At 47.2% G+C, this 21,521-nt stretch overlaps 2 protein-coding genes across 2 annotated transcripts in view; one reads left to right on the forward strand and one right to left on the reverse strand.

Annotated features, from left to right (window-relative positions):
* LOC121834276 (uncharacterized protein K02A2.6-like) overlaps nucleotides 1-10,444 on the forward strand; it is a 125,798-nt gene extending 115,354 nt beyond the window's left edge. Inside the window, exons 2-3 of the mRNA XM_042288031.1 lie at nucleotides 9,939-10,133; nucleotides 10,241-10,444. Of these exons, the coding sequence (XP_042143965.1) occupies nucleotides 9,939-10,133; nucleotides 10,241-10,444 (399 nt within the window). The remainder of the gene's footprint in view (nucleotides 1-9,938; nucleotides 10,134-10,240) is intronic.
* A 2,520-nt stretch (nucleotides 10,445-12,964) lies between these two features.
* The window catches only part of LOC8028055 (doublesex- and mab-3-related transcription factor A1-like), a 154,718-nt gene continuing 146,161 nt past the window's right edge, over nucleotides 12,965-21,521 (reverse strand). The window contains exon 3 of the mRNA XM_042288032.1: nucleotides 12,965-13,068. Coding sequence (XP_042143966.1) covers nucleotides 12,965-13,068 — 104 coding nt within the window. The remainder of the gene's footprint in view (nucleotides 13,069-21,521) is intronic.

Consider the following 21,521-nt stretch of genomic DNA (forward strand, 5'->3'; position numbering starts at 1 on the left):
TATTTAGTGATAAAGTAAACTTTCACCTTGATGGACGTGTGAGCCACCAGAACAGCAGAATATGGGCTCGCGGAAACCCTCATGCCGTGGACGAACGGCATCTCCATTCACCCAGTGGGGTGGGATTTGGCGTGAAGACATAGTGGGCCCCTTTTTTGTCGACGGCACCGTTAACGCAAATGCCTATACTTGGACATGCTTAATTGTTTATTCTTCCTCCATCCTTCACTTGAACCAACACGTTCTTCTCCGATGCGGAAATGCTCCCTGAGCTTGAAAGGTACCACATGACAAAAGGAAACTGCATATTCATGCAGAATGGGGCGGCTCCTCATTACGCAAAGAATGTGAGGGCCTGGCTCAATAACACGTTCCCTCGGCGGTGGATGGGTCGAGGGTCAGACTATATCGACTGGCCTCCACGATATGTGCAACTTTTTTGTGTGGGGATTTATAAAAGGACGTGTCTGCAAGAAAAGGATCTCCAGCTTGGAAGAGCTGAAAGAAAAAAATTGAGGGCGCGTTGCTCGAGATCCACGATGGGATGCGCGAAAGGGCTTTCCTGGCGTACAAAGCTCGACTTCGACTTTTCGTGTCTGTGAACGGTGGGCAAATAGAATCGGCCGAACCCAAGTCGTTTAAAGGGCCGCTGCAGCATCAACATTATTTTAAATCACCATGACAGAAGAGGCGTGTCAGAATATTTATTATTCAAGAATAAATAATTGAATAAACACACAACTTCCACTTCCTGACGGAATTTAAACTATTAGTTTCCCTCTTACTTTTGTCTCTCGTGCTGCTTGCGGCACGCGGAGAGCACAGTAGAGGCTGCTGATAGAGCTACCAATAAGAGACCAGCGAAAAGACGACTATCTCTCTCAAATACCAGCCATTTTATCACCGGCCCGCGGAAATGACTCTAGCGCCATAAATATTGTTCCAATTAATATGATTTCTCGTTTTTTACAAATATTACTTGTGACATGTGTGTTAACTATACCCAAGCTGTATCAAAAAAATATTACTTTATGAGTTACAGCGGCCATGTAAAAGTCAGAATGAATTGATAACTCAAAACGAACTTGTCTGCAACGGTATGGCAAAGGTAGCAGCACCACTTGCTATTCCAGGCTGTTAATAAAGGATCTCGTCACATCATGGTGTCTTCTTGCTTGCATCACGATCTGTACAAACTTGACTCAAAACAGGTGATTTCAACAATTGTTCATATGTTTCGTTAAAATCACTTTTTATCGCGATTATCTTCCCGACGCCAGCCTTTCGTGCGGCGTTTCCCCCGTTTTTGCGTTCAGTGCGCCACCTGGGAGCGGCGTCACGAACCAGATTGCAGACGGCGAACGGGCGGGTATAGGCCATAGGAAACGCACGTCTGCCATTTTTGTTATCGTTCTAATAAATCGCTACTCCCGAGTTGACGTCTAAAAAAAATAGGCAGAAAAACTTTGGAATAAACGACGTTCGTGTGCCCAATTTCAGGTATGCACGTTTGAAATTCGATTTTTGCTAGGCGTGCCAAATGTGAAAGTTTTTACGGCCGCACCCTGTATATATATATATATATATATATATATATATGTGTGTATTTAGTCACAAATGTTTCTCCCTTCCATTGAAATCAGTCGTAGGACTGGGGTTTCATACAATAAATAGAAAGAGTGCTGCAAAAGTTTTGTAATTAAAAAAGCATACGAGCCATAACTGAAGTTATAAACTATTTTTCAAAACCTCATTCGCACTTGGCAAACTGCAACACGCCCTGAGGAAACACTAAGTTAAGGAACGATTTAGAATAATGCAAAGAAAGACACTTGTCAAACAAAATATTGAACGTTGAAAAGACCACGCTCAATGAATTGAATCAAATGTCCTTATGTACACCTGACGTGTGTACGCTATCAAAAAAAAATCAAAACGGTAAAAATGGCTCAAAATCATAGTTTTAAGCTAACACCAAAGACGCAAGGTATACGATGAAAACACAGTAAAATCACTGCAGTGGAAGTGTAAAAGATTACCAGCTGTCAAACACCCTTATGAGATTTCTGTGACATTAGTTATTGCTAATACGAAAGAGGAAGTTTATTGGGACGGTGAAAAAAGCAAAGCCTTAAATGACTGCAGATGCGACACAACGCCAAAAGTCAATTATTTTCCTTTTTATCTTTAACAGCTTCTTAAAAAGTGAAAAAAAGCAGACAGTGTAACATTCTGAGAGCGACAAGGTATAATAGTTCCTTCTTCTCGCGGACTATGGAGTGAGAAAAAAATCTTCAATAATCGATCTTAAACTTATCATACTCACTTCAGAGAAGAAAGTCGGTTCTTCGCTTTTTTGCACTTGCAAAGCGGTCTGTAACACGTGACGCGTCAACATGAATATCCCGACGGATATTCAAAAAAGTGAGCCCCGTGAGACGCTCCTCTGACATCTTGGGTTGCAGCCACGTCTTCAAGCGACGGAGCGTTAAAAATGTGCACTCCGCCGATGCGATGCTGGCTGGATGTGAGGGCAGAGTCTGTAGCAATGTTCGCACATTCGGATACACATCTCCATCGCAAGCGTCGAGAGACTCGATGGCTCTTGATGGGACTGGGTTGTCGCCGCCTTCCACAATATTAGTTCAGACCCGAGGGTTCTCGTCATAGCGGCTTGCTAATTAAAACCTAGGATGCAATGATACCGATCTCCGTAATTAACAGGCCCATTCTCTCGCTCGATGATCTCCATACCTTGCAAACAGAAATTTCACAAGTTATTCAATGCTGCAATAAATGGCAGATGACTCACAATTTCAACAAATGTAAATCCCTTTCGTTTTCTCGTTGTGCTCTTCAACCTTTTTCTTACCATTTTGACGCGTTCCCCCTTACCGTTTGCAGTTCGTATAAGTATCTCGGTATTCATTTAACATCTGACCTTTCATGGACGTCTCACATCAGTAATCAAGTAGCTAGCGCAAACCGTACCCTCGGTTTTTTGCGCCGAAACCTGAAACCCGCGACACCAGAGAAAAAGCGACTAGCATGCTCAACTTTGGTTCGGTCTAAGCTTGAATTCGCGTCTTCTGTGTGGTGCCCTTGGCAATCTTACCTATCTAACGAACTTGAATCCATTCAAAACAGGGCTCTTCGTTTTATTTTTTCTGATTACTCACCATTCACGAGCATATCTGGATTGCGCGAAGCACCTAACCTTCACTCGCTTTCATTGAGGCGCCGAGTGTCCCGTCTCTCTCTCTCCTTCACCGAATCTTTCACCACAACATGCCTCTTCGTGAATCACTGCTTTTACCCCCTTGGCAGATTTTCCCCCGCTTTGACCACTCCTGCAAGTTGCGGCCCATTTTTTCGTCAACTACTTCATACAGTAATTCAACTTTACCTTTGGCATTAAACGATTGGAACATACTACCAAATGACATTGTTACCATAACTGACACACACAAATTTGCCGCCTCTGTAGCCACTTTCATCTCGGCTTTATCCGACTAGTTCCCTCTTCTATTGTGTTAAAATTGCGTGCGGAAGTGTTTGATTAGAAAAAAAAATAACAAATGTACCACTCGCTTGTGCAATGCCCGTAAGGGCCTTCAAGGATAATAAATGATGATGATGATGATCTGTCAGTCTTTCTACTCGTGCATCATTGGGTTCGATCACCTGTGTTACAAGACAACGGGGTACCCATACGTTCAAATCGTAAACGGAAAGGGTTCCTTCAGGAAAACGCCATGAGTGGTTTTCGATGATCTATTCCAAGATCGGAATAAAAACTCTTTGCCGGTGAAATGCCTCAAGCATTTCACAAGCAACAGATGCGAAGCCAGGGCCCTGTGGGTCCTGGCTTCGCATCTGTTTAGTTGTTGTCCGAGGAACAGAAAGGTCCACACCTCTTTCGTTTTCACTAGCCTTAACCTCTGCAAACAACTGGCTCAACCCGGCGTCACACTTTTGTCTTCTACACTTCACTTGAGAGAGTGTCGTGTAACAGCTCGACCGCAGTTTTCAGATCCCTGTTTCTTTCTGAAAAAGACTGTTGAAGGGTTGTGTGACGGAAAAAATGACAATAATTGAGAACAACCCAACCAGGAAGTTGGTAGTCAGAAGTGCTGCAATTAAAGTATTCGCCTTAGCTGCCGACGACATCTGGTTCGTCCAGTTCGCCACAATTCACAGCTCCTCAAGAATATCCCCAGAGGATGACCTGAATTCGGGCACGGCACTGTGGCGCTCTTCCAAGTGGGTTTCGCAAAGTCACTGTAGTTGACCCTTTAGTACGCGTCGAAACACCGGGTACCGTTTCGACGACCACGTAAAAAAACGCAGTTGCCTCCATTATTCTCATGAAAGTGCACACACCCTGAACAGAAGAGGCCTTTGAGAAGGACAGATTCAGGGCATGGCTGAAACATGAACAAAAAACGGCGTTGACGGCGTCTTTCTTGATTTCGTGGATTGTGCCGCATGTTTTAGAAATTATTAGGCAGCATCTATCTGTTCCGATGCCGACGCGGTTGATTTTTTCTTTACAATGTTTTTCAGGACTTCTTGTCAGCGACGGCTCGTAAGCCGGGCTGCAGCCTTCATTGTAATTTTGCGAGTCACCCGCAGAGATGAACGCGTGGCAATCTGCAAATTTTGCAGTCTTCTTTTTCGACATGAGTTCCATCTTGAGATTTTTGGACGTAGCGAAAGACAAGGCTCATCTGGGAGACATGCGAAATGTCGATAGTTTCATCGAAGATAATGCTGTAATACTCAGTGCTCATCAACGTTTTTTTCGATCTGCGCAAGACCTTCACCTCCACAAAATCCAATCAACTCGTTTTGAATGCGACTGCTAATATAGGTAGCTTTTAACGACGATGTTTCAAGGTTGTTCTGCAATATCTTGTCTCCAGATTGAACTAGAAAACGCAGCAATTCGTTATAATTTCCCTGGTTTGCAGGGCCAGATGCTTCGCCGTGTACAGGCAGTTCAAGTGCGCGAAAATGTTTGTGTTCACGCAGGGGTATATTCTGCCTGCCGAGCTACAGCAGGATTACAAGATTCGACTACTTGCCGCTCAGAACATTCTTATTATCTGTACTAATGACGGCGAGGACGCGGCGCGACTCGAGAAGGTCAGGACACTACACTTACCCGGTTTGGAATTAGAGGTCAGGGCATATCTCACCCGACCGGCGGAAACGTGTAGAAGAATAATCCATGGGATTCAACGAGGACTGGATAACGCGACAGTACAGCGCCTTACGCGTGCAGGCACCGCAGAGGCCTTGGAGGCCCGAAGACTCGGGAAATCGCAATCGGCGCTAGTTACGTTCTTGGGGAACCGAGCACCATTCAGAATTACGTTTGATAGGGAAGAAAATTGTTCTTACATATACAGGAACACGATTTCAGCCTGTTATAACTGCGGGGAAACCGGGCACCGGGTGGATGTCTGTCCTAAGCCACGGGGATACGCATGCGACACTTGCGGGAAGGCAGGAGCACAAGAAGGACATGCATGTGTACCATTCTGCGCACTATGCGGGGGCCCCCATCGTACGTACGCTAAAGAATGCAAGCAGAAGTTCTACCGACCCGATTTGCCCAAGATGGCGGCAAAACGCAGGAAAAGTAGGAGCTGGAGCCGGAGGAGATGACAGTGACAGGTGGCGTGGAGCTCTACATTATCGGATGTGTCGATGGAGAGCAGTTCGAAGTCACGGAGTCGGACGCGTAAACAAGTGACCCCAAACAGAAGGACAAGCAGATCGAGGAACTACACTTTTAGAAAAAAGGGTCAGTATAGTCCTCCCTAAAGGGAGGAACGCTCTTGACACATATGTTCCTTCAGAATCGAAGAAACTTTCGTCTCTTAAGCAGGGGAGGAAAAGTTCCTCCGTCGACTGCATCTCATTATTGCGGCCACGAATCGAGCAAATCGAGCTCGAAAAGGCTTAACGAGAACACTAAGTCTATTGCACGAAGCGAGAGGTGCAGGAAATAAAAACGTAACACGAGCTTTCCGCGAACTGTATTTATTTCCGAAGTTTCTTTACCCCTGCAGGTAAAGAAACTTACGTTTCGAAAGCATGCAGTCACTCAGTCTTCTCATCGTCAGCACTGCGATATTCAACAAAGACAACCGGCACCCAGTTCGCGCACTTTATGTCTTACCTTTGCTATTCCTCGAGCCACAATTCCTTCGTCAACCGTCGCGTCAACCGCACATCACGGACGAGTGAAAATCATTCGCCCGCAAAACCAAAAGCCGCTCTCAAAAAAAAAAAGCAAATCCGAAGCAACCTCTTGGCTTACCTCAGCACGGTAACAGGAAATTATGGCGTAGCCGCGTAGCGTAAAAGGATGTTAAATCGCTTGCCACTAGATGGCAGGATGAAGCAGAGTAATCGCACGTAGCTAGGCTAGGTGGCGCTAGGTACCGCCCAATTCATGTTTTACAAAAAAATATTTTTATTTCTTTACGCCACAATTGCGTTCCCTTTTCTTCGGGAATCTCTAAGACATGTTGACACGTTGCGCACACTACAAGCATCAGGTGAACATACATTGAACGCATACACAGGTATCGCACATACAAACATCAATACAACAGCACACTACCCCGATCACTACTCCCGAGCCCCGCATTTGCGTCTTTTATAATGGTCGTTTTAGCGTACGGAATTTTTCGGTGACTCCCTAAGAAATAAAAAATATTCCGAACATGTTCATTTTTTTTTCAGCAATGTCATGCATCTGAGGCTATTTTTAATAGCTCAGGGGATGAATCTCTTATTAAAAAGAAAACGCTCGATCATGCCATCATTATCTGAAAGCCAATAAATCGAGCCGCTCCAATGTGGTTCCAAGCCATGAGTTTGTTTTCCCGCATGGCCCTTCGTAGCCAGTATTTATATTGCAGTGTTTATTTTTCTATTTGTGCTGTTCGCGCACGGCTGCAATTGCCGATTTGAATTAATCTTTGTAGAGCGGATATTCACTCAGCTGGAAGTTATGCTTCAAGAGCAGAGAAATCGCTTTTCGATCAACTTGAATGCAGTCAAAGCCGCGACTTGCGGCAACTGTTAAATGTACGGAGCTACGCCGTTGCGAGCTCGAAAACTTCTAGCGCTCATCCCAGCGCGCCACTTAGACGGCAGTTTCTACAGGAACCGTAATATATTTAAACAGTAAAATAAAGGATAGCGGTTTTTTTTTCGATTTTACCTTTTTTTTATGCTAAACTTCCATTGTAAATATACGTACTTTCCGTCATACTTTCGTAGTTTTCAGTCTTTTCCCCAGAGTGCAATCGCTCTCGGGGACCGAGAGTCACATTGGCCACTGTACGATAGAAGCTTACCGTTCAGACCAGCGTTCTAACATGACTATCCACACGTCAATCGACTGCACCTAACCCCTCAAGTGGTCTTAAACTCTTTAATGTAAAGCGGAATGTCAACCTGCGACACCCCGCCCCCTCCGATCACGGCCCGACAAGCGGCATCAATGCCCGACAGTTTACGTCATCTCATCTTGTTGTTACACCACTGATACGCGAACACACGGTCACATCGGCGATAATTCCAGTCTTCTGTTCACAACCCACAACACTGCCATCACGATGTCGCTGACACGCAGAAATACAGAACCACGTTGACGATGTTGCTGACACGCAGAAATACAGAATCACGTTGAACGCCGGTTGGCACTCGGCACGGGACAACAGAACCGAACTCAGCACGGAAGGCACCCAGGCAGCCGGCAGGAAAACCTGCCTGCCTTGGACGCAGTTCCCGCGATTTCCATAACGTCGAAAACGTCGACACAGTTCCTCGTGGTTTCGCTGCTGTAGTTCCGCGTGTGTCCCGCAAATTGGAGACGGCCATCTTACCTAGAGCACTATATAGCTCCTACGGAGCAGAGTAGCGCAATCCTTTGAACCTCGTGTTTTGCCGACAAGATGGCCGACAGAGCGGCTCGGCGCGAGTCACGTGGTACTCAGGGTTCCAAGAGGCGGCCCGCCCTATGGGAGAATACATGGAGATCGATACAACACGGCTGATTAAAAAATGAACGGCAAGATCACACTTTTCAAAACTAGTCTGTCGTTAAGTTAGTAAAGCACTAAACACTTTGTCAAAGTTTTAATAATATCGGATGCGTGTGCAAATTTTGAGAAGGCAATTTCTAAGGCGATGGCTTTTGAAGCAGACAATTTTTGCTCGCAGCGGAGCTGGGCTTTTCGGGTTGGCCGCAGCGGGTCACGTGAATGGTGTGACGTCGCCGTGTCGTCTGCTGCATGATGCCGCTCAAGCAATTTTAAAAAAAAAGTCAGGTTCTTACGGGTGACAAAACTTGGCGCAAATTATTCTAAAATGTTTTATTGTTATGTCACAAACGATTGCCATTCCGTATATTCTCACAATACTGAAGAAACAACGATTTTCTCACGTTCTCCATGCATTTCTGACCCCAGTTGGAACCTCCGGGCGTTCGCCGCTAGTCGCCGACAGAGCCGTATATTGGGAGAGTTTGGCCAGTGGGTGTGGCGACGAAGGCGCCGGAGAGGAGAAAAGGAAATAAAAGGGAGGAGAACGCCGAAGGAGCGAGAGAGAAAGAAGGGAGCAGAGAAGAGACGACCGCCATATTTGAGCAACGCTGTCGAAAACTGGTCGGAGAAGAGCGCTGCTGAGGCTACGCGTCGTCTGCTACGGGCCGACTTCTTTTTCGCCTGAATAAAAGTTTGTGGCCATACGCCAAAAAACCTTCATTTATTAGCTTTTTAAACCACCGAGGAATAACAGAATGTCATTTTCTTGCCAGAGCCAGCGATATAAAAGACAATAATCGAGATTTAGATGTCGATCCTACGCATTCCGCCGGGAGAATGATCGAAGATGGCGGCCCTCCCCACTCAGGTGGGAGCAGCCGGGAGTTCACGCGCATGCGCTCATGCCTCTCGCTCTACGCCGCATGATGATTGGCTCACTTGGGAGGAGAGCGGTAGGGCGGCGAGATCATAGACTGGCCAAACTCTCCCCATATACGGCTCTGGTCGCCGAGAGGCGGCGTTCTAGATTGCGCTACTCTGCTCCGAAGAAGCTATATAGTGCTCTAGTCTTACCCAGTGTATGTAGCGCTGCTGACGCTGCTCCGGAACTTCGCTGTTTCTAGAGGCTTCGTTAGCTCGTTTGATAAAATTAGTGGTAAAAACGTCAATGCAATCGAAATGTTCTGCACGTTTGGACTAGAAGACGGAATTACAGGCAGCCTTCGCTGCCGCTGAAGCTCAATGAACTCAACATTAATTTATTAAACAACGTGCGCGATGTGTTCGAAAAACGAAACCGAAAGAAGACGAGTCGGGAGGGCGAAAGCTTTGTCCGGTCTGTCCGGAGGAGGAAAACATCTCGGTGAATAATAAGGACTTTAATTTTCCTTTCGTCGGTCTGGGTTTGTTTATGCGTGTTTTGGTAAACAAAACAAAAAATAATAATAATAATTTACGAAAAAAAAAACGCCCCTTGGGGATCGAATTTTTGACCACTTGGTCAGTAGCGCGATGTTTTACCCCTGCGCCAACTGAACAAGGAGGAACTCGCCCTTCTCCTTTCATCTGAACTGCCGTTCCTCCCTTCTCTGGGCAACTTGTCCGCAACAAGAAGGAACAGTCGCTGTTGCTACCTTTCTCCTCCCTTTTTTTCTTAGAGTGTACCTCCAGGAATGAGGGGCGGCAAATATGAAGAATGGAAGGACGCAAGCGTCAACAGAGGGTAGAGATCTGGCCAACACAATCAAATGGCCTACCCTACCGAAGTCGCAAGCGGAGCAGAAGCTAGAAAAACAAATTCAAGCGCTGATGGAGGAGAACACTCGGCTTCGCAAGAAAGCGGGGAAAACGGATGCTCCTAAATAGCAGGTGATCCCACCGCCGCAAACCACACTGGGAGACGTACACTTCAAAATAATCCGGGAGGTCCGCTCGGAAGTCGCGCAGCTGAAGGAGACAATTCAGCAGATGCAACAGCAGATGCAGATGTTCCTGACGGGAATGCAGACTCTGGAGAGCAAGTCTAACAAGAGGATTGAGAGACTGGAGATGCGAAACAGCCAGGTACTTAAGCGAAGACGGCCAAGAGGGAATACACCAACCCCCTCTGAAACGGGCTTCTCGGACACGGACTCAACATGCGGATTCAAGCGAAACTGAGTGTGTGGCAGCTAAACTGCAGGGGAATCGGCCGGAAAAGGGCTGGTCTCAACCTGTTGGCGGCGCAAGCGGCTGGACCCCCTGCGGTTATCTCTCTTCAAGAACTTGGAAAGTGTACGAGTGTCAGAATTAAGGGCTACGATACTCACTACGCGGACCAGTATTTGGCCCTGTTAGTTCACAAAAATATCCGGCGGAGGTACAAGAACCGTTGATAACGGGCATTCCGCATGTGTATGTGACCTTAATCTCCTCGGGGAGAATGAACAACAGACTCAATGTGCTGTGTGTGTATTTAACCCTAGAGACACTCAATCGGACCTCAAGCAACTGCTCACGAGTTTCACTTGCAAAGCAGGAAGGGAACCGCTCGTCATAACAGGTGATTTCAACGCAGCGCATCCGGCGTGGGGGTACCGCCACCTTACTGCCAAAGACAGAAGAATCGCGGAGGCGCTTGACCAGGAGCGACTCTCCTTGCTTACGGACCCGGAGACGCCAACACGGATCGGGACAAGCAGGTGCCGGGACAACTGCCCCGACCTGACGATGGTGAGAGGCATCCGGAATCCAAGATGGGTGAACACCGGGGAAAATCTCGGAAGTGACCATTACATTCTCTGTACGAGCTGGGAGACCGGGGACTTTGGCAGAAAGAAGATCGGTAAAGCAAGAATTGTACAATGGGACAAGTGGCGCGAGCAAAGAGGGCGAAGCGGTGCGACCATTGACATTATCGAGGAATGGACAGGGAATTAGTCCAAAGCTTTGAGCGGTATACAACAGTGGTGGACACAACTGAGAAAAACCCGGAAGTGGACTCACATCTGCTGCACCTGTGGGGGGCGCGAAGGTCATTAACGAAGAGGTGGAAAAGACGGAGAGGCAGCAGAAAGCTGCCAAAAAAGATTGTGGAACTGAATAAAGAGGCGGAGAATTATGCATTCCGACTTTCAAGGCAAAACTGGTACTCTCTGTGTGACGGGATGCAAGGCAGCTTAGGTCTCGCACAAACCTGGAAACTTCTTCGGGCCCTGGTGGATCCGGAGGGTACAAGAACGGTGGCACAGAACAAGATCACTTCCCTCATGCATAATTAGGGGGCTGAAGGCAACAAAATTATGGAGCGTCTGGCTAGGAAATCCTTGTGCCGGGACCCCCCGGTTGACCAACCAGACTATAAGGGAAAACCGAACAAGGTGCTTGATAGGCCGATAACGCTGGGGAAACTCGAGGCTGCACTGGCGGCGATGAAGAATTCGGCACTGGGCAGGACATGATCAGAGCGAGGCAGTTATACATTCAGGATGAAGGATCGTTACGAGAGCTTGTGCGCCACTTTAACGAGGAATATTGGAGGACGGGTACCACCCCGGAGATCTGGAAGAAAGCTGAGGCACGACTTATTCCAAAACCACGAAAAGACATGTCTGGGGAACCTCAGACCGATTTCTTTAGCATAATCCCTGCGAAAGGTGTTTGAACGGATAATCAATGCAAGACTAACCAAACACATTGAGGACAATTCGTTACTGGCTCATACACAGTTTGGATTCCGCCCGCACATGTCGACGCAAGCTGTGTCGTTGTGGCTATATAAGGACTTACTTGAGAGCCCGGCGCGAGCGCAAACAAGGTGCATTTTAGTGCTTGATCTCAAAAGCGCATTCCATAAGGTTACACATGGTAGTATACTAGAAGGACTTAGTCAAATTAACTACAGGGAAAGAACGTATAACTACATGCGAAGTTTTCTTTTGAAACTTCAAGTGGTTCTTTTACTAGGGGATTATAGTTCGGACCCCCTAACACCGGGGTCACGAGGCACGCCGCAAGGGGCGGTGCTCTCCCCTCTACCTTTCAACTTGACAATGATAAATCTGCCGGAGAAGCTGAAGAATATCCCAAAGGTGGGGCACGCGATATATGCCGATGATATTACGATCTGGCGCAAGTCCGGGTGCGACGGTCAAGTGGAGGAGAGGCTGCAGGCAGAGGCCGATATTACGGCAGAGTACGTACGGAGCCGAGGGCTTCAGTACATGCCGGAGAAATCGGAGTTGCTGGTCATGAGGAACCCACGGGAAGGACTCATAACTCACATCAATGTCAAAATTGACGGAGAAGACGTTTCCAAGCCGCAGGAGGTGCGAATCCTGGGACAGCTGATCCCACAGGGAAGGAACAACAAGAACACACTTGACAAGCCCAGAAAGGCGGCGGTACAGATCAACGGCCTGTTGCAAAAAATTCGCAACAAGCAACATGGACTTAAAAAAAGGGAGGCCATGCAGCTCGTGCACGCGTTTGTAGTGTCTAGGATGATGTATGGACCCCCATATTTAAACCTCACCAAGAAGGAGGTAGAGAAGCTCGACGTACTGCTTCGCAAGGCATACAAGAATGCCCTGGGCCTGCCGGAATATGCAGCCACTAAAAGGCTACTTCAGTTGGGAGTGCACAACACCTTCGAGGAGCTGGCCAACGCCCAGATTGGAGCGCAAATCAGAAGACTCGAAGGAACGGACAGCGGTCGCTGGCTGCTCGACAAGCTGGGGTTGGTGAACCCGAACTCCGCCTTTTTACGACAACAGATCAAGCTGAATGACCATATTCGAGCCGGTGTTCGAACAAGCAGAATTCCGAGGAACATGGACCCGTCACGGGACGCGCAAAAGCGTATGGCAAGGTCCGAGGCCCCTCGTTAGGACCTGTGATAGCCGACCAGGCACCCCCTACGTTGACGCCGCGGGGCCTGTTAGTGGGGTGGCCACGGCAGCCGCGGCTACCTCGGAGGGGAGCAAGATCGTCACAAACGCCTCTTTCAGAGTGTCTTGTGCTACGGAATCCGAAAAGATGGCCATCGCATTGGCTATCACTTGCAACCCAAAAGCGACTATAATATCGGACTCTCAAGGCGCCGTTCGCAACTTCACCGCGGGTTCCGTGGGAGAGTTGGCGGCCGGGCTACTGAGAAGGCAACCCCCGCAGGCGGCTGAGATCGTCTGGTCTCCAGGCCATATTGGGCATCCAGGAAATGAGGTGGCTCACGCCACAGCCCGAGATTCTCTTCCGAGCCGGGACTCTATTCCTGCCTCAGGCACGGAGGACCGGCGGTCGTTCTCCAAATGTATACTGGACGTCCGACTTGCACGTAAGAGATTTCCAGCAACGCATAAGTCCCTGAGCAAGGAATAGGAACGCATCCTTCGACGGCTACAGACGGATACATTTCTCACGCCAGACATGTTACACACCTTGTACCTGGACAGATACGCGTCGGCAGCGTGCCCGTGGTGTGGGTGGCGAAAGGCAGACACATACCACATGGCGTGGGCCTGCGAGAAGAATGAAGAAATATCACAATGTGAAGCAAGCGAAGAGGAGTCGTATGCGGCGTTCGCAAGCAAGGACCCAGTTAAGCAACAGCTGCAAATCCGGCGGGCCAAGGCGGCACAAGCCAGTGGAGTCCTGGAATAGGGTCATACAGCTAACTCCTACTTCTTCTCTATCTCTTTTTACCCCTAACCCCCTCCTTCTATCCTGCCTTTGTGCAATAGAGATGTTTTCAACAACAACTGCCGAGGAAGACGATGCAGTAAATAATGTGGCTATACTGTCACGGTTTTCAGCAACCTTCTGGAGTCTTTGTGTCGCCAGTTGACTAGCTACGTCTTTTGCCGGAGAGTTGTGGCATGTAAGGAATGCCTTTCCAGCTTCGACAGCGTCGTGGGGATATTTGCTGCTGTTATGCAGCTCTAGAGCCCTATTTTTTCCCGAGGTGCTTCGCGAAAAAAGTGAGGTCTATTAACCAGGTTACTGAGAGGCACGCTCTGCTGATACCGTCCGATACTTCCGACCACAAAGAATGGGCAATACTTACCGAAAAGTCCTCTCTTCGCGTCACAGAGAAACAGCCAAGAATATTCCGACAATGTTCTTCACTTACGAATGGATTGTCGACTTTTCCTTTTTTTAAGCCACAAAGAGGGGTAAACTTACCTCTCTCGCGCTTCCCAGTGGTTCTTCAGTATTTGGGAAAGCGTAATGGCGTCTGGCCTACCTTTGCCATCAAAATTTCCTATATCGATCATAATCATGTGAGTGGTCGGCTCACTTACGTCCTTGATTTGTCCCGGTGAGCCCAGGACAGGGGAGGTGTTTTCTTGAAGACAGCTGACAAATCAGGTCGCCGGAGGTAGAAGGGCATATGGAGGTGAGGACGTGGCGGAGGGCACGCACGAGGAGTCAGTTGCAGCACCGATGAGAAAACATGAGGCGATGCCACCAGCGCCACCAGCGACGTCGCCGGAGCTGGATCATCTTCGTCCAAGGCCACAAAGAAAGGCTCGATTCTTGAGCGCTTGCTACCTGGAGCAGATGAATCATCCGCCTGCAGAAATTAATATGTAGTTTTCAGTTGCCACTTTTCGTTCACAACGCTCAGTTGAGTCCAGTAATCTTGATGTTAGTCATTCATACTCATGAAGATGTTCGTACTACTTACTGATTTGATTCCGCTGGATGAGTGACAAAGCTCAGAGAAATCCTCTTGAGAAGAGCCAGTCCCATGGGCCTACGAAAAGTGCAATGAACATCAGGATACGGAGGGCAAGAGAGGGTCCCTCGTCGAAGAGCGATCAGAGACTGCTGGCGATACATCCGCGTTGGATGTTGAGCTTCTTTCCTCAGTGGTAGGGAGATTGAGTCGATTCTGGAACGCTTGTCTCTGTGGCCAGACGAATCGGCCGCCTAAGAATATACATTGTACAGTTCTTAAATGTATACTCCTACTTAGAATAATCCAAATGTACAAATAAATGAACCGTACTGATCGAACGAAGTAAGAAATAAAAAGTGCACTATAGCAGAAAATAAATGCAGTCGCTTGCAAAACACGTCATAGTTATTTTGGAAAACGAAGAAAATATTACCATTATTATTCCCTCCCGCCTCAGGTGCAAGAGCAGCCGTACACCTATTTTGTGCTCTTTCTTGAACTACCTTGTCTTCGAACCGAGCGGGTGTCCGTGGGGCTAGAGGGGCAACTTGGGCCACGCAAAGAATCTGAATGCGGCAGGGCATTCGGAGACAAGAGCCAGGGGTCTATTTACACTATTTTCACTTTGGCGAAGTAAGATTTCAGAGAACACACGCGTTTTTTTTAGTCTGTTTCTTTTTTTAAAGGTTTTCATTTACTTATGTTCCTGTGTGAAGACATCGTCCACCAGGGATGCGCGACCGATGCTCACAGAGTTGCAGTTCCAAAGACGTTCAGCCTCCGCCACGGTAGGTTTTCACAGCTGCACACAGGCGCGCACACACAGAGGCAAAAACTCTTTCAAGGGCACGTCGTCAGCTCGCCAGCTATTGTCAACACGAGAAGAGGAATTGTGGCGCGCCCCAACCTCAAGAGCTTACAGTTTTGTAAGCCTTCTCCCTACAGGGAAACGAGCCACCGCGCTCGAGATCCCATTAATTAGGCAACCAGTAGCACCTGAAAACCTGGAAGTCTGTGCACCTTCCGCCTGCCTCCCCCCTTCTCCCTTTCTTCGCGCCGTTCATTCTGGAACTATCCCCGCAGACCACCGTTCTCGGGGAGAAGCCTTGGCTGTCCTTTGTTTGCCCGGAATTTCTTCCGTTTGTCTGGAGGCGACGCCGCGGTATTGAACAAAGCTGAGTGACGTGAGAGGCCAACACCTGCAGCATTCCAACTGTGAAGCGGGCTGACTGAGATTTCCTCTTGGAGCTCCAGGGTCAGCTACTTGTCGTCCAAACGTAGGGGAATAGGCAGCAAGTCCGCGCTTTTCCTTCTCTTCCTAACCCCAAAAGTTTCGAGCAAATGGCACTTCTTAAAATAGATTAACATGCTTGTCTATCACAATATGAGATTAATATATTTTATTCTCTCGCGTCAGCCTACCAAGAGTGGCAAAGGGTAGTCTTAAATTATGCTGTTACTTTTTGGTGTCGGGGAGGTGTCCTTCATTGCATCGACACAACTTGTCAGTGAAGGCCTCCTGAGCCAGAGACGCCGGAGGTGGCAGCTTTTTTTCACACCAAAAAAGGAGGAATTCGGGAAACTTGAGACAGAATCTGAAGTTGATGGCCCACGTGCTCCTCAAAAGTAGTATACCTCAACTTCGGTATAATCCGGGCAGAGTGGCTGTGTATACATCGGAAGTCTGTTCTTTCTTCGTCAGGGTCGGAAGGTCACTACCAGAATTAATAACGGCTGCGGCCTTCCACGCGTTTCTATATGTGTGTAACTTATTTGATTGAAATGTGTCACTATTAACTGAGATTGCGAATGCCTCTCGAGCCTCAAGCGAAATGGATGGTGTATGAAGCGCATGAAGACGATTAGTGTTTGTGAGGGGAGAAAATTCTGATCGCTGTCCGAGCTCACAGGTCCTCCGAACAAGAACGAGTGTGCTCCCTTTTTTGCTTGACTGCAAAAAAAAAAAAAAAGAACGAGCGATTGGGATTTTTTTTTTTGGGGGGGAAGGGGGGGGGGGGGGGTCGGTCATCCTTTTCGCGCCCCCCCCCCCCCCCCCCCCTTTAGGACCATCACTGGTCGCAAGGCCTAACAATGCGCTCATCACTTGATCCCAACGACCAGTAGCCTCATTAAACAAATAATTTTGAACCACATTTTTTTTTGTAGGTGGACCTATTTAGCATGAACAGTTTGAACCCTGATCTAAATCTTACGGTTGGAAGGTGAGTCCTATCTTTTCGACGTCCGCTTGTTGGATTCAGAGTGTTGTGCGGTGGCGGCGGACGCTCTCGGTGCAATGCCAACAATCGTCATATATAGCTGCTGCTTTCTTTGACCTAAAGCACAAGTAAACACGCTAGGGCTAACACTTGCATCATGTGGTACGTATACTTTATTTTACGTGTGTGTCCCAAAAAGCTCTAAGGCAAGATGTGAAAAAAAACTGCGGTCGGAATGCCAATTCAACGCCTGCTCGGCCATTATCGCGATTCATTTTTAATGCTCTGTCTTTTTCCAACAGGTTAAAAAAAATCATGTTTTGGGATATGGATATATGCCGTCCTAGAATCTACTTGTTTGATCACTTGACAAGCCTCCGAAGCCGCGGCGATGACTTTATTGGTCGTGGTCACTACGATAACAAAACGCTGGGTCAGCTGGGCAACTGGGTCCTGTTTCGTAGGCCACGACGCCACTGTTGTCGAGCTGCTTGAGTCTAATTTGTACAAGAAGTACCACAAAAGAGTTAGGATAAATGCAACCCTAAACTTCCCTTAGAATTAATGAATCAAACATGAACTGGAACGATACACTTCAACCGACATGGTACCAACAAAGTGCAGAATCGGTCACGTGATCCTTACTACTACGTCAAGAAAAGGAGCCATCAGGTGGCGCCACTCCATCTTCTCATGGCTAATAGAAAACGTGGCCGTTCACTCCCAGCAATCTTTTTAACCGCTTGACGTATGCAGGTATTTCCTTGAAATGATTTCGTGCGGCCCCAGCCGGAACACCACTGGTGTTTGATTTTGGTCAAGGTGGCATGAGCGTTTTTGGCTACTGATTGGATGGGGTGTCGCACCTTCCTGATGGGCGAAAGTAACCAATTTCTGTGCCTTTCTTGCCCGTTCGGGAGGTTATAATGTGGAAATATTTTGGTGAAACTGCCCCACCAGCGCACAAATGGGGCAAAAGGTATTGCGCATTCTAATGTGCGTGTCTCCTCATCCACCGGTCAATGTTAGCTCCTGTACGGCAGCAGGGCAACTTAAAATGTGCGAAAGAAGCACGGGTTGTCAATGACTTCCGTGCTGAAATAACAAATAACAGATCTCTCGTTGTCCTTCAAAGAAAAACATGTTTGCTGGTCTTTCCGTCCGCGGTCTAGGAAGGCAATACTTTACTACAAATCCGCCCATTCAAAAGTATTAAAGAGCGGTATAGCCGTTTCATGCCTGGGGTCGGCCCTCAGGAAGTCATGTGTGCACTTGATGGGAGACAGTTTTACGGGGAAAGTGGGTAGACGGGGTTTTTGTTGAGCCTTTTGGCTGAGGTTGCGGGCTCACTGATAAAATTGGTAAAAGGAATAGAAAAGAAAAAGACAGCCGTAGAGAGAGGTCGGAGGGTGGTAGTTCCCTACTCTTATCACCTTTCCCACAATCTAAAACAGGTCTCAAGACGATACGGGATCCTTGTTGTGTTTTCAGCGCCACAAAAAATGAGTCAGGTATGCGAGAGGGTTAGGGCAGGCGCAGAAAAACTTCCGCAAGCTAAGTGCACAAAAAAGCGCCAAACACCGTTTGTGACCTGTACAACGGGTGTCGTCTACCGAATACCCTCATCTTGTGGAAGATCCTATGTCGGTCCGACGGGAAGGTGTTCGAACGACGGACTGAGAGAGCAGGCGTACTCCCTTAAAGCGATGGTAGGCTAACTTATACCGCTACATTGAAGAGATATCTCTTGTCTCCCCATTTTTTGGTGACGTAACTGTTCTGGGCAGACACTGGAAAGATATGAATCGAGAGATAATTGAAGCGTTCATTATCTCTTCGGTGGCGGACAGATGTATCAGTGAGCCATCGGTGGCGTTATCTGAGAGGGAGGTACGGTATCTGCATTCGAACAGGAGTGTGAAGTTTTGAGGCGATGTAACTGCTCATCTGGTCGCCTGCTGGGCGTGTGTTTTTAATCTGTATGTGTGTAATATGTTTAACAAGTTTCTTTGGTTCACTTTTCTTTCAATAAACTTCAGTTTCGAGTCAGCCGTTGTCCTGTAACATTCTTTACCCGTTCTTTGTCCCAGTTTATCTAAGGCTGTTTTTCATCATGTTTAACAGATGATCAGACTTCTAGTCGGCCGGTATGTTAGCAGACAACGTGCAATGCTTTCATCTTTTATTACCGCCTAAGAATGATGGTCGGTAGCACACAATCCACCTTCTTGTACATAAAGCAGTACCGTCGTATTTGTGAAAAATCGTTGGCACATTACTCCCTCGCAAGCATGAATCAATAAAAAACAAGACATCAAATCCTAGACATTGTCAATTCAAAAGAAATTGAGGTCATTCTTCTTCTTTCGTTATATTTTAGCTATTTAATTGAATTGCTCAAGATTATTACTTGTATGTTTTTGCTTAGCCAACCGTTCCACTACACACCCACATTACAATCAAGTGGCTGAGCTGGCATAAATGTACGACGGCAGTGCCGCTGACAAGTTAACAGATACGTTGTTTTTTTTCTGTTTTTTTTTTCTTTTCACAAATTAGTTATGCACGAAACGTTCAAGATATTTAATTAATCACCCCTTCTGCACACTTGTTCGTCCTGAGGCCGGGCATAAATTCATATGCCGTCTCTTTATTTTAGCTACCAATGTCTAAGACGGTATTCAACTTGTCGCGTGTGCAACACGCGACACATTAACCAAACAGGCGTGGAGTTTTTTTACGAAGTTTCTTCTAAAGATGGTAGCATCTACCATGTGTTGGAGAGGCAGCTCCAAAAGTGACTCCAAAACAATATGGGCACGGCGTTCGTCGACATAGTACGCTTGCTATATCCGACGAAAGAAATCACACGCAGTGAAGGCGCATTGATTGTGCGAATTTCCTTAAGTGCATGATTTGCTTAGTTGGCTATAGCAAACCTGCCATAGAAACGAGCGCCGTGACAATGTATTTTTGAAGCTGCTTGATTGTAACCATCAAATTTTATCGTCGGCAGCGGTCGGACTTATAGTGAAACTGAGTATGGTTAAACCAAATGTTTGGCTGCCTCCTTTTTGTTTGCCAGCATAAAAAGAGAATTAGTTTTTTTCTGTATTTTAAGAATAACGCGATTCTCTTTCTCATTTTCTCGCGTCGTTTTCGCCGTGGTATACTCTGTCAGATATCGTCGTGCAACAACGTTCCAAAAGCCGGGACTCGTAATGGTAAAGCCAACTACACCGTCTTGTCAGAACAATATTGTAAGGCTATGAATTGATGGATGGGTTTAATAGAATGAATGAAGTGTGACTGCGATATTGCGACCGCGGTGACCGTTCGATGCAGATACAAACGAGCAATGATCGCCCACTGCCGTTCGAGACCCACTTCTTTGTTTCTAACATTATGCACCCTTCGGGAAAGAGGCTGGTCTACCACCGGCCACAGATATTATGGGACTTCACGGTCGAAGGGCCTGAGTTTCGCGATGTGGATGGTATCAGTATTCAGAGCGGTGGCGGGCAGCAGATGGTGCAGGTGTGAATTTGCAGTTTGTAAAGGACAGCTTACGAGAGATTCCAGATGAGTCGTTGAAGCGTCTTTTATTTTTTTCGCACCTTCCTATCTGGCGAGAGGGTGTCCATAGAAGAACATCGTGGACAACATTGTAGGGGACGGAAGGGTGGTGCTCACCATGACGAATTATCTGTTACTGTTTGGATTTCAGGGTGCTAATACGTGAGAACTGTCGAACTTCTTCAGCATGGGAAAAGAGATCTTGAAGGTATATGTTAAAACATCTGCCCTCAATGTACGGTAACCGCTCGTCAATGGTGGACATCGGTTTTCATGCGTATAAACAATAATAGGGCGAAAATCCTCTAGTAGCATACCGGCTGGTAAAGTACGCATATGTTGCGTCTGGCAAAATGGAATCCCAATTATCCTGATTATCTGTAAAAAGAATTAAGGGCATGTCGAGTAAGGTTTCATTGAACCGTGGTGCCAAAAACAAAATTGGGTTGTGGGTACGTTTATACAACCTGAACTTAATCTTGTCCCTTCGCTTTCGAAGAGCAATTTAGCCAGTGCGGTACAACCGCTAGCCTGGGGGTTTTAACGTGCACTACGCAGTAGTGATACACGACCGTACGCCGCTTTGATAACTATCCAGATCGAAACGGGCAGGGGTAGGGATTTAACACAGGAACCCTGGGTTCTGCAGCGCGAAACCGTTCTGCATATCCATTTGTCTGTGGATGGTAGGCAGTAGTTTTGTGGTGCTGCTCGCGCACTGCCGTCCGAGCCCTACCAGGGCTGGGCAGAAATACTCAAAAATGTATTAGGAAATACAAATACTGGGATATATAAACATAGCAGCTAAAATTCTGATACTCAAGTAGATGTATAAAAATGTTTCGCGACACGTATGGGAAATCCAGTTTGAAAATAGGCAAAATGTCTTTGGAAATACAAATACAAGAATGCATTTTGTGGAGGGCAGAAATAAAAATACTGGAACACTGATACTGCAATACACTTTTTAAATTTGTTTGAGACGCCAACTGAGAT

Source organism: Ixodes scapularis, unplaced genomic scaffold (genome assembly GCF_016920785.2).
Source record: "Ixodes scapularis isolate PalLabHiFi unplaced genomic scaffold, ASM1692078v2 ptg000910l_1__unscaffolded, whole genome shotgun sequence".
Classification (NCBI taxonomy): Eukaryota; Metazoa; Arthropoda; class Arachnida; order Ixodida; family Ixodidae; genus Ixodes; species Ixodes scapularis.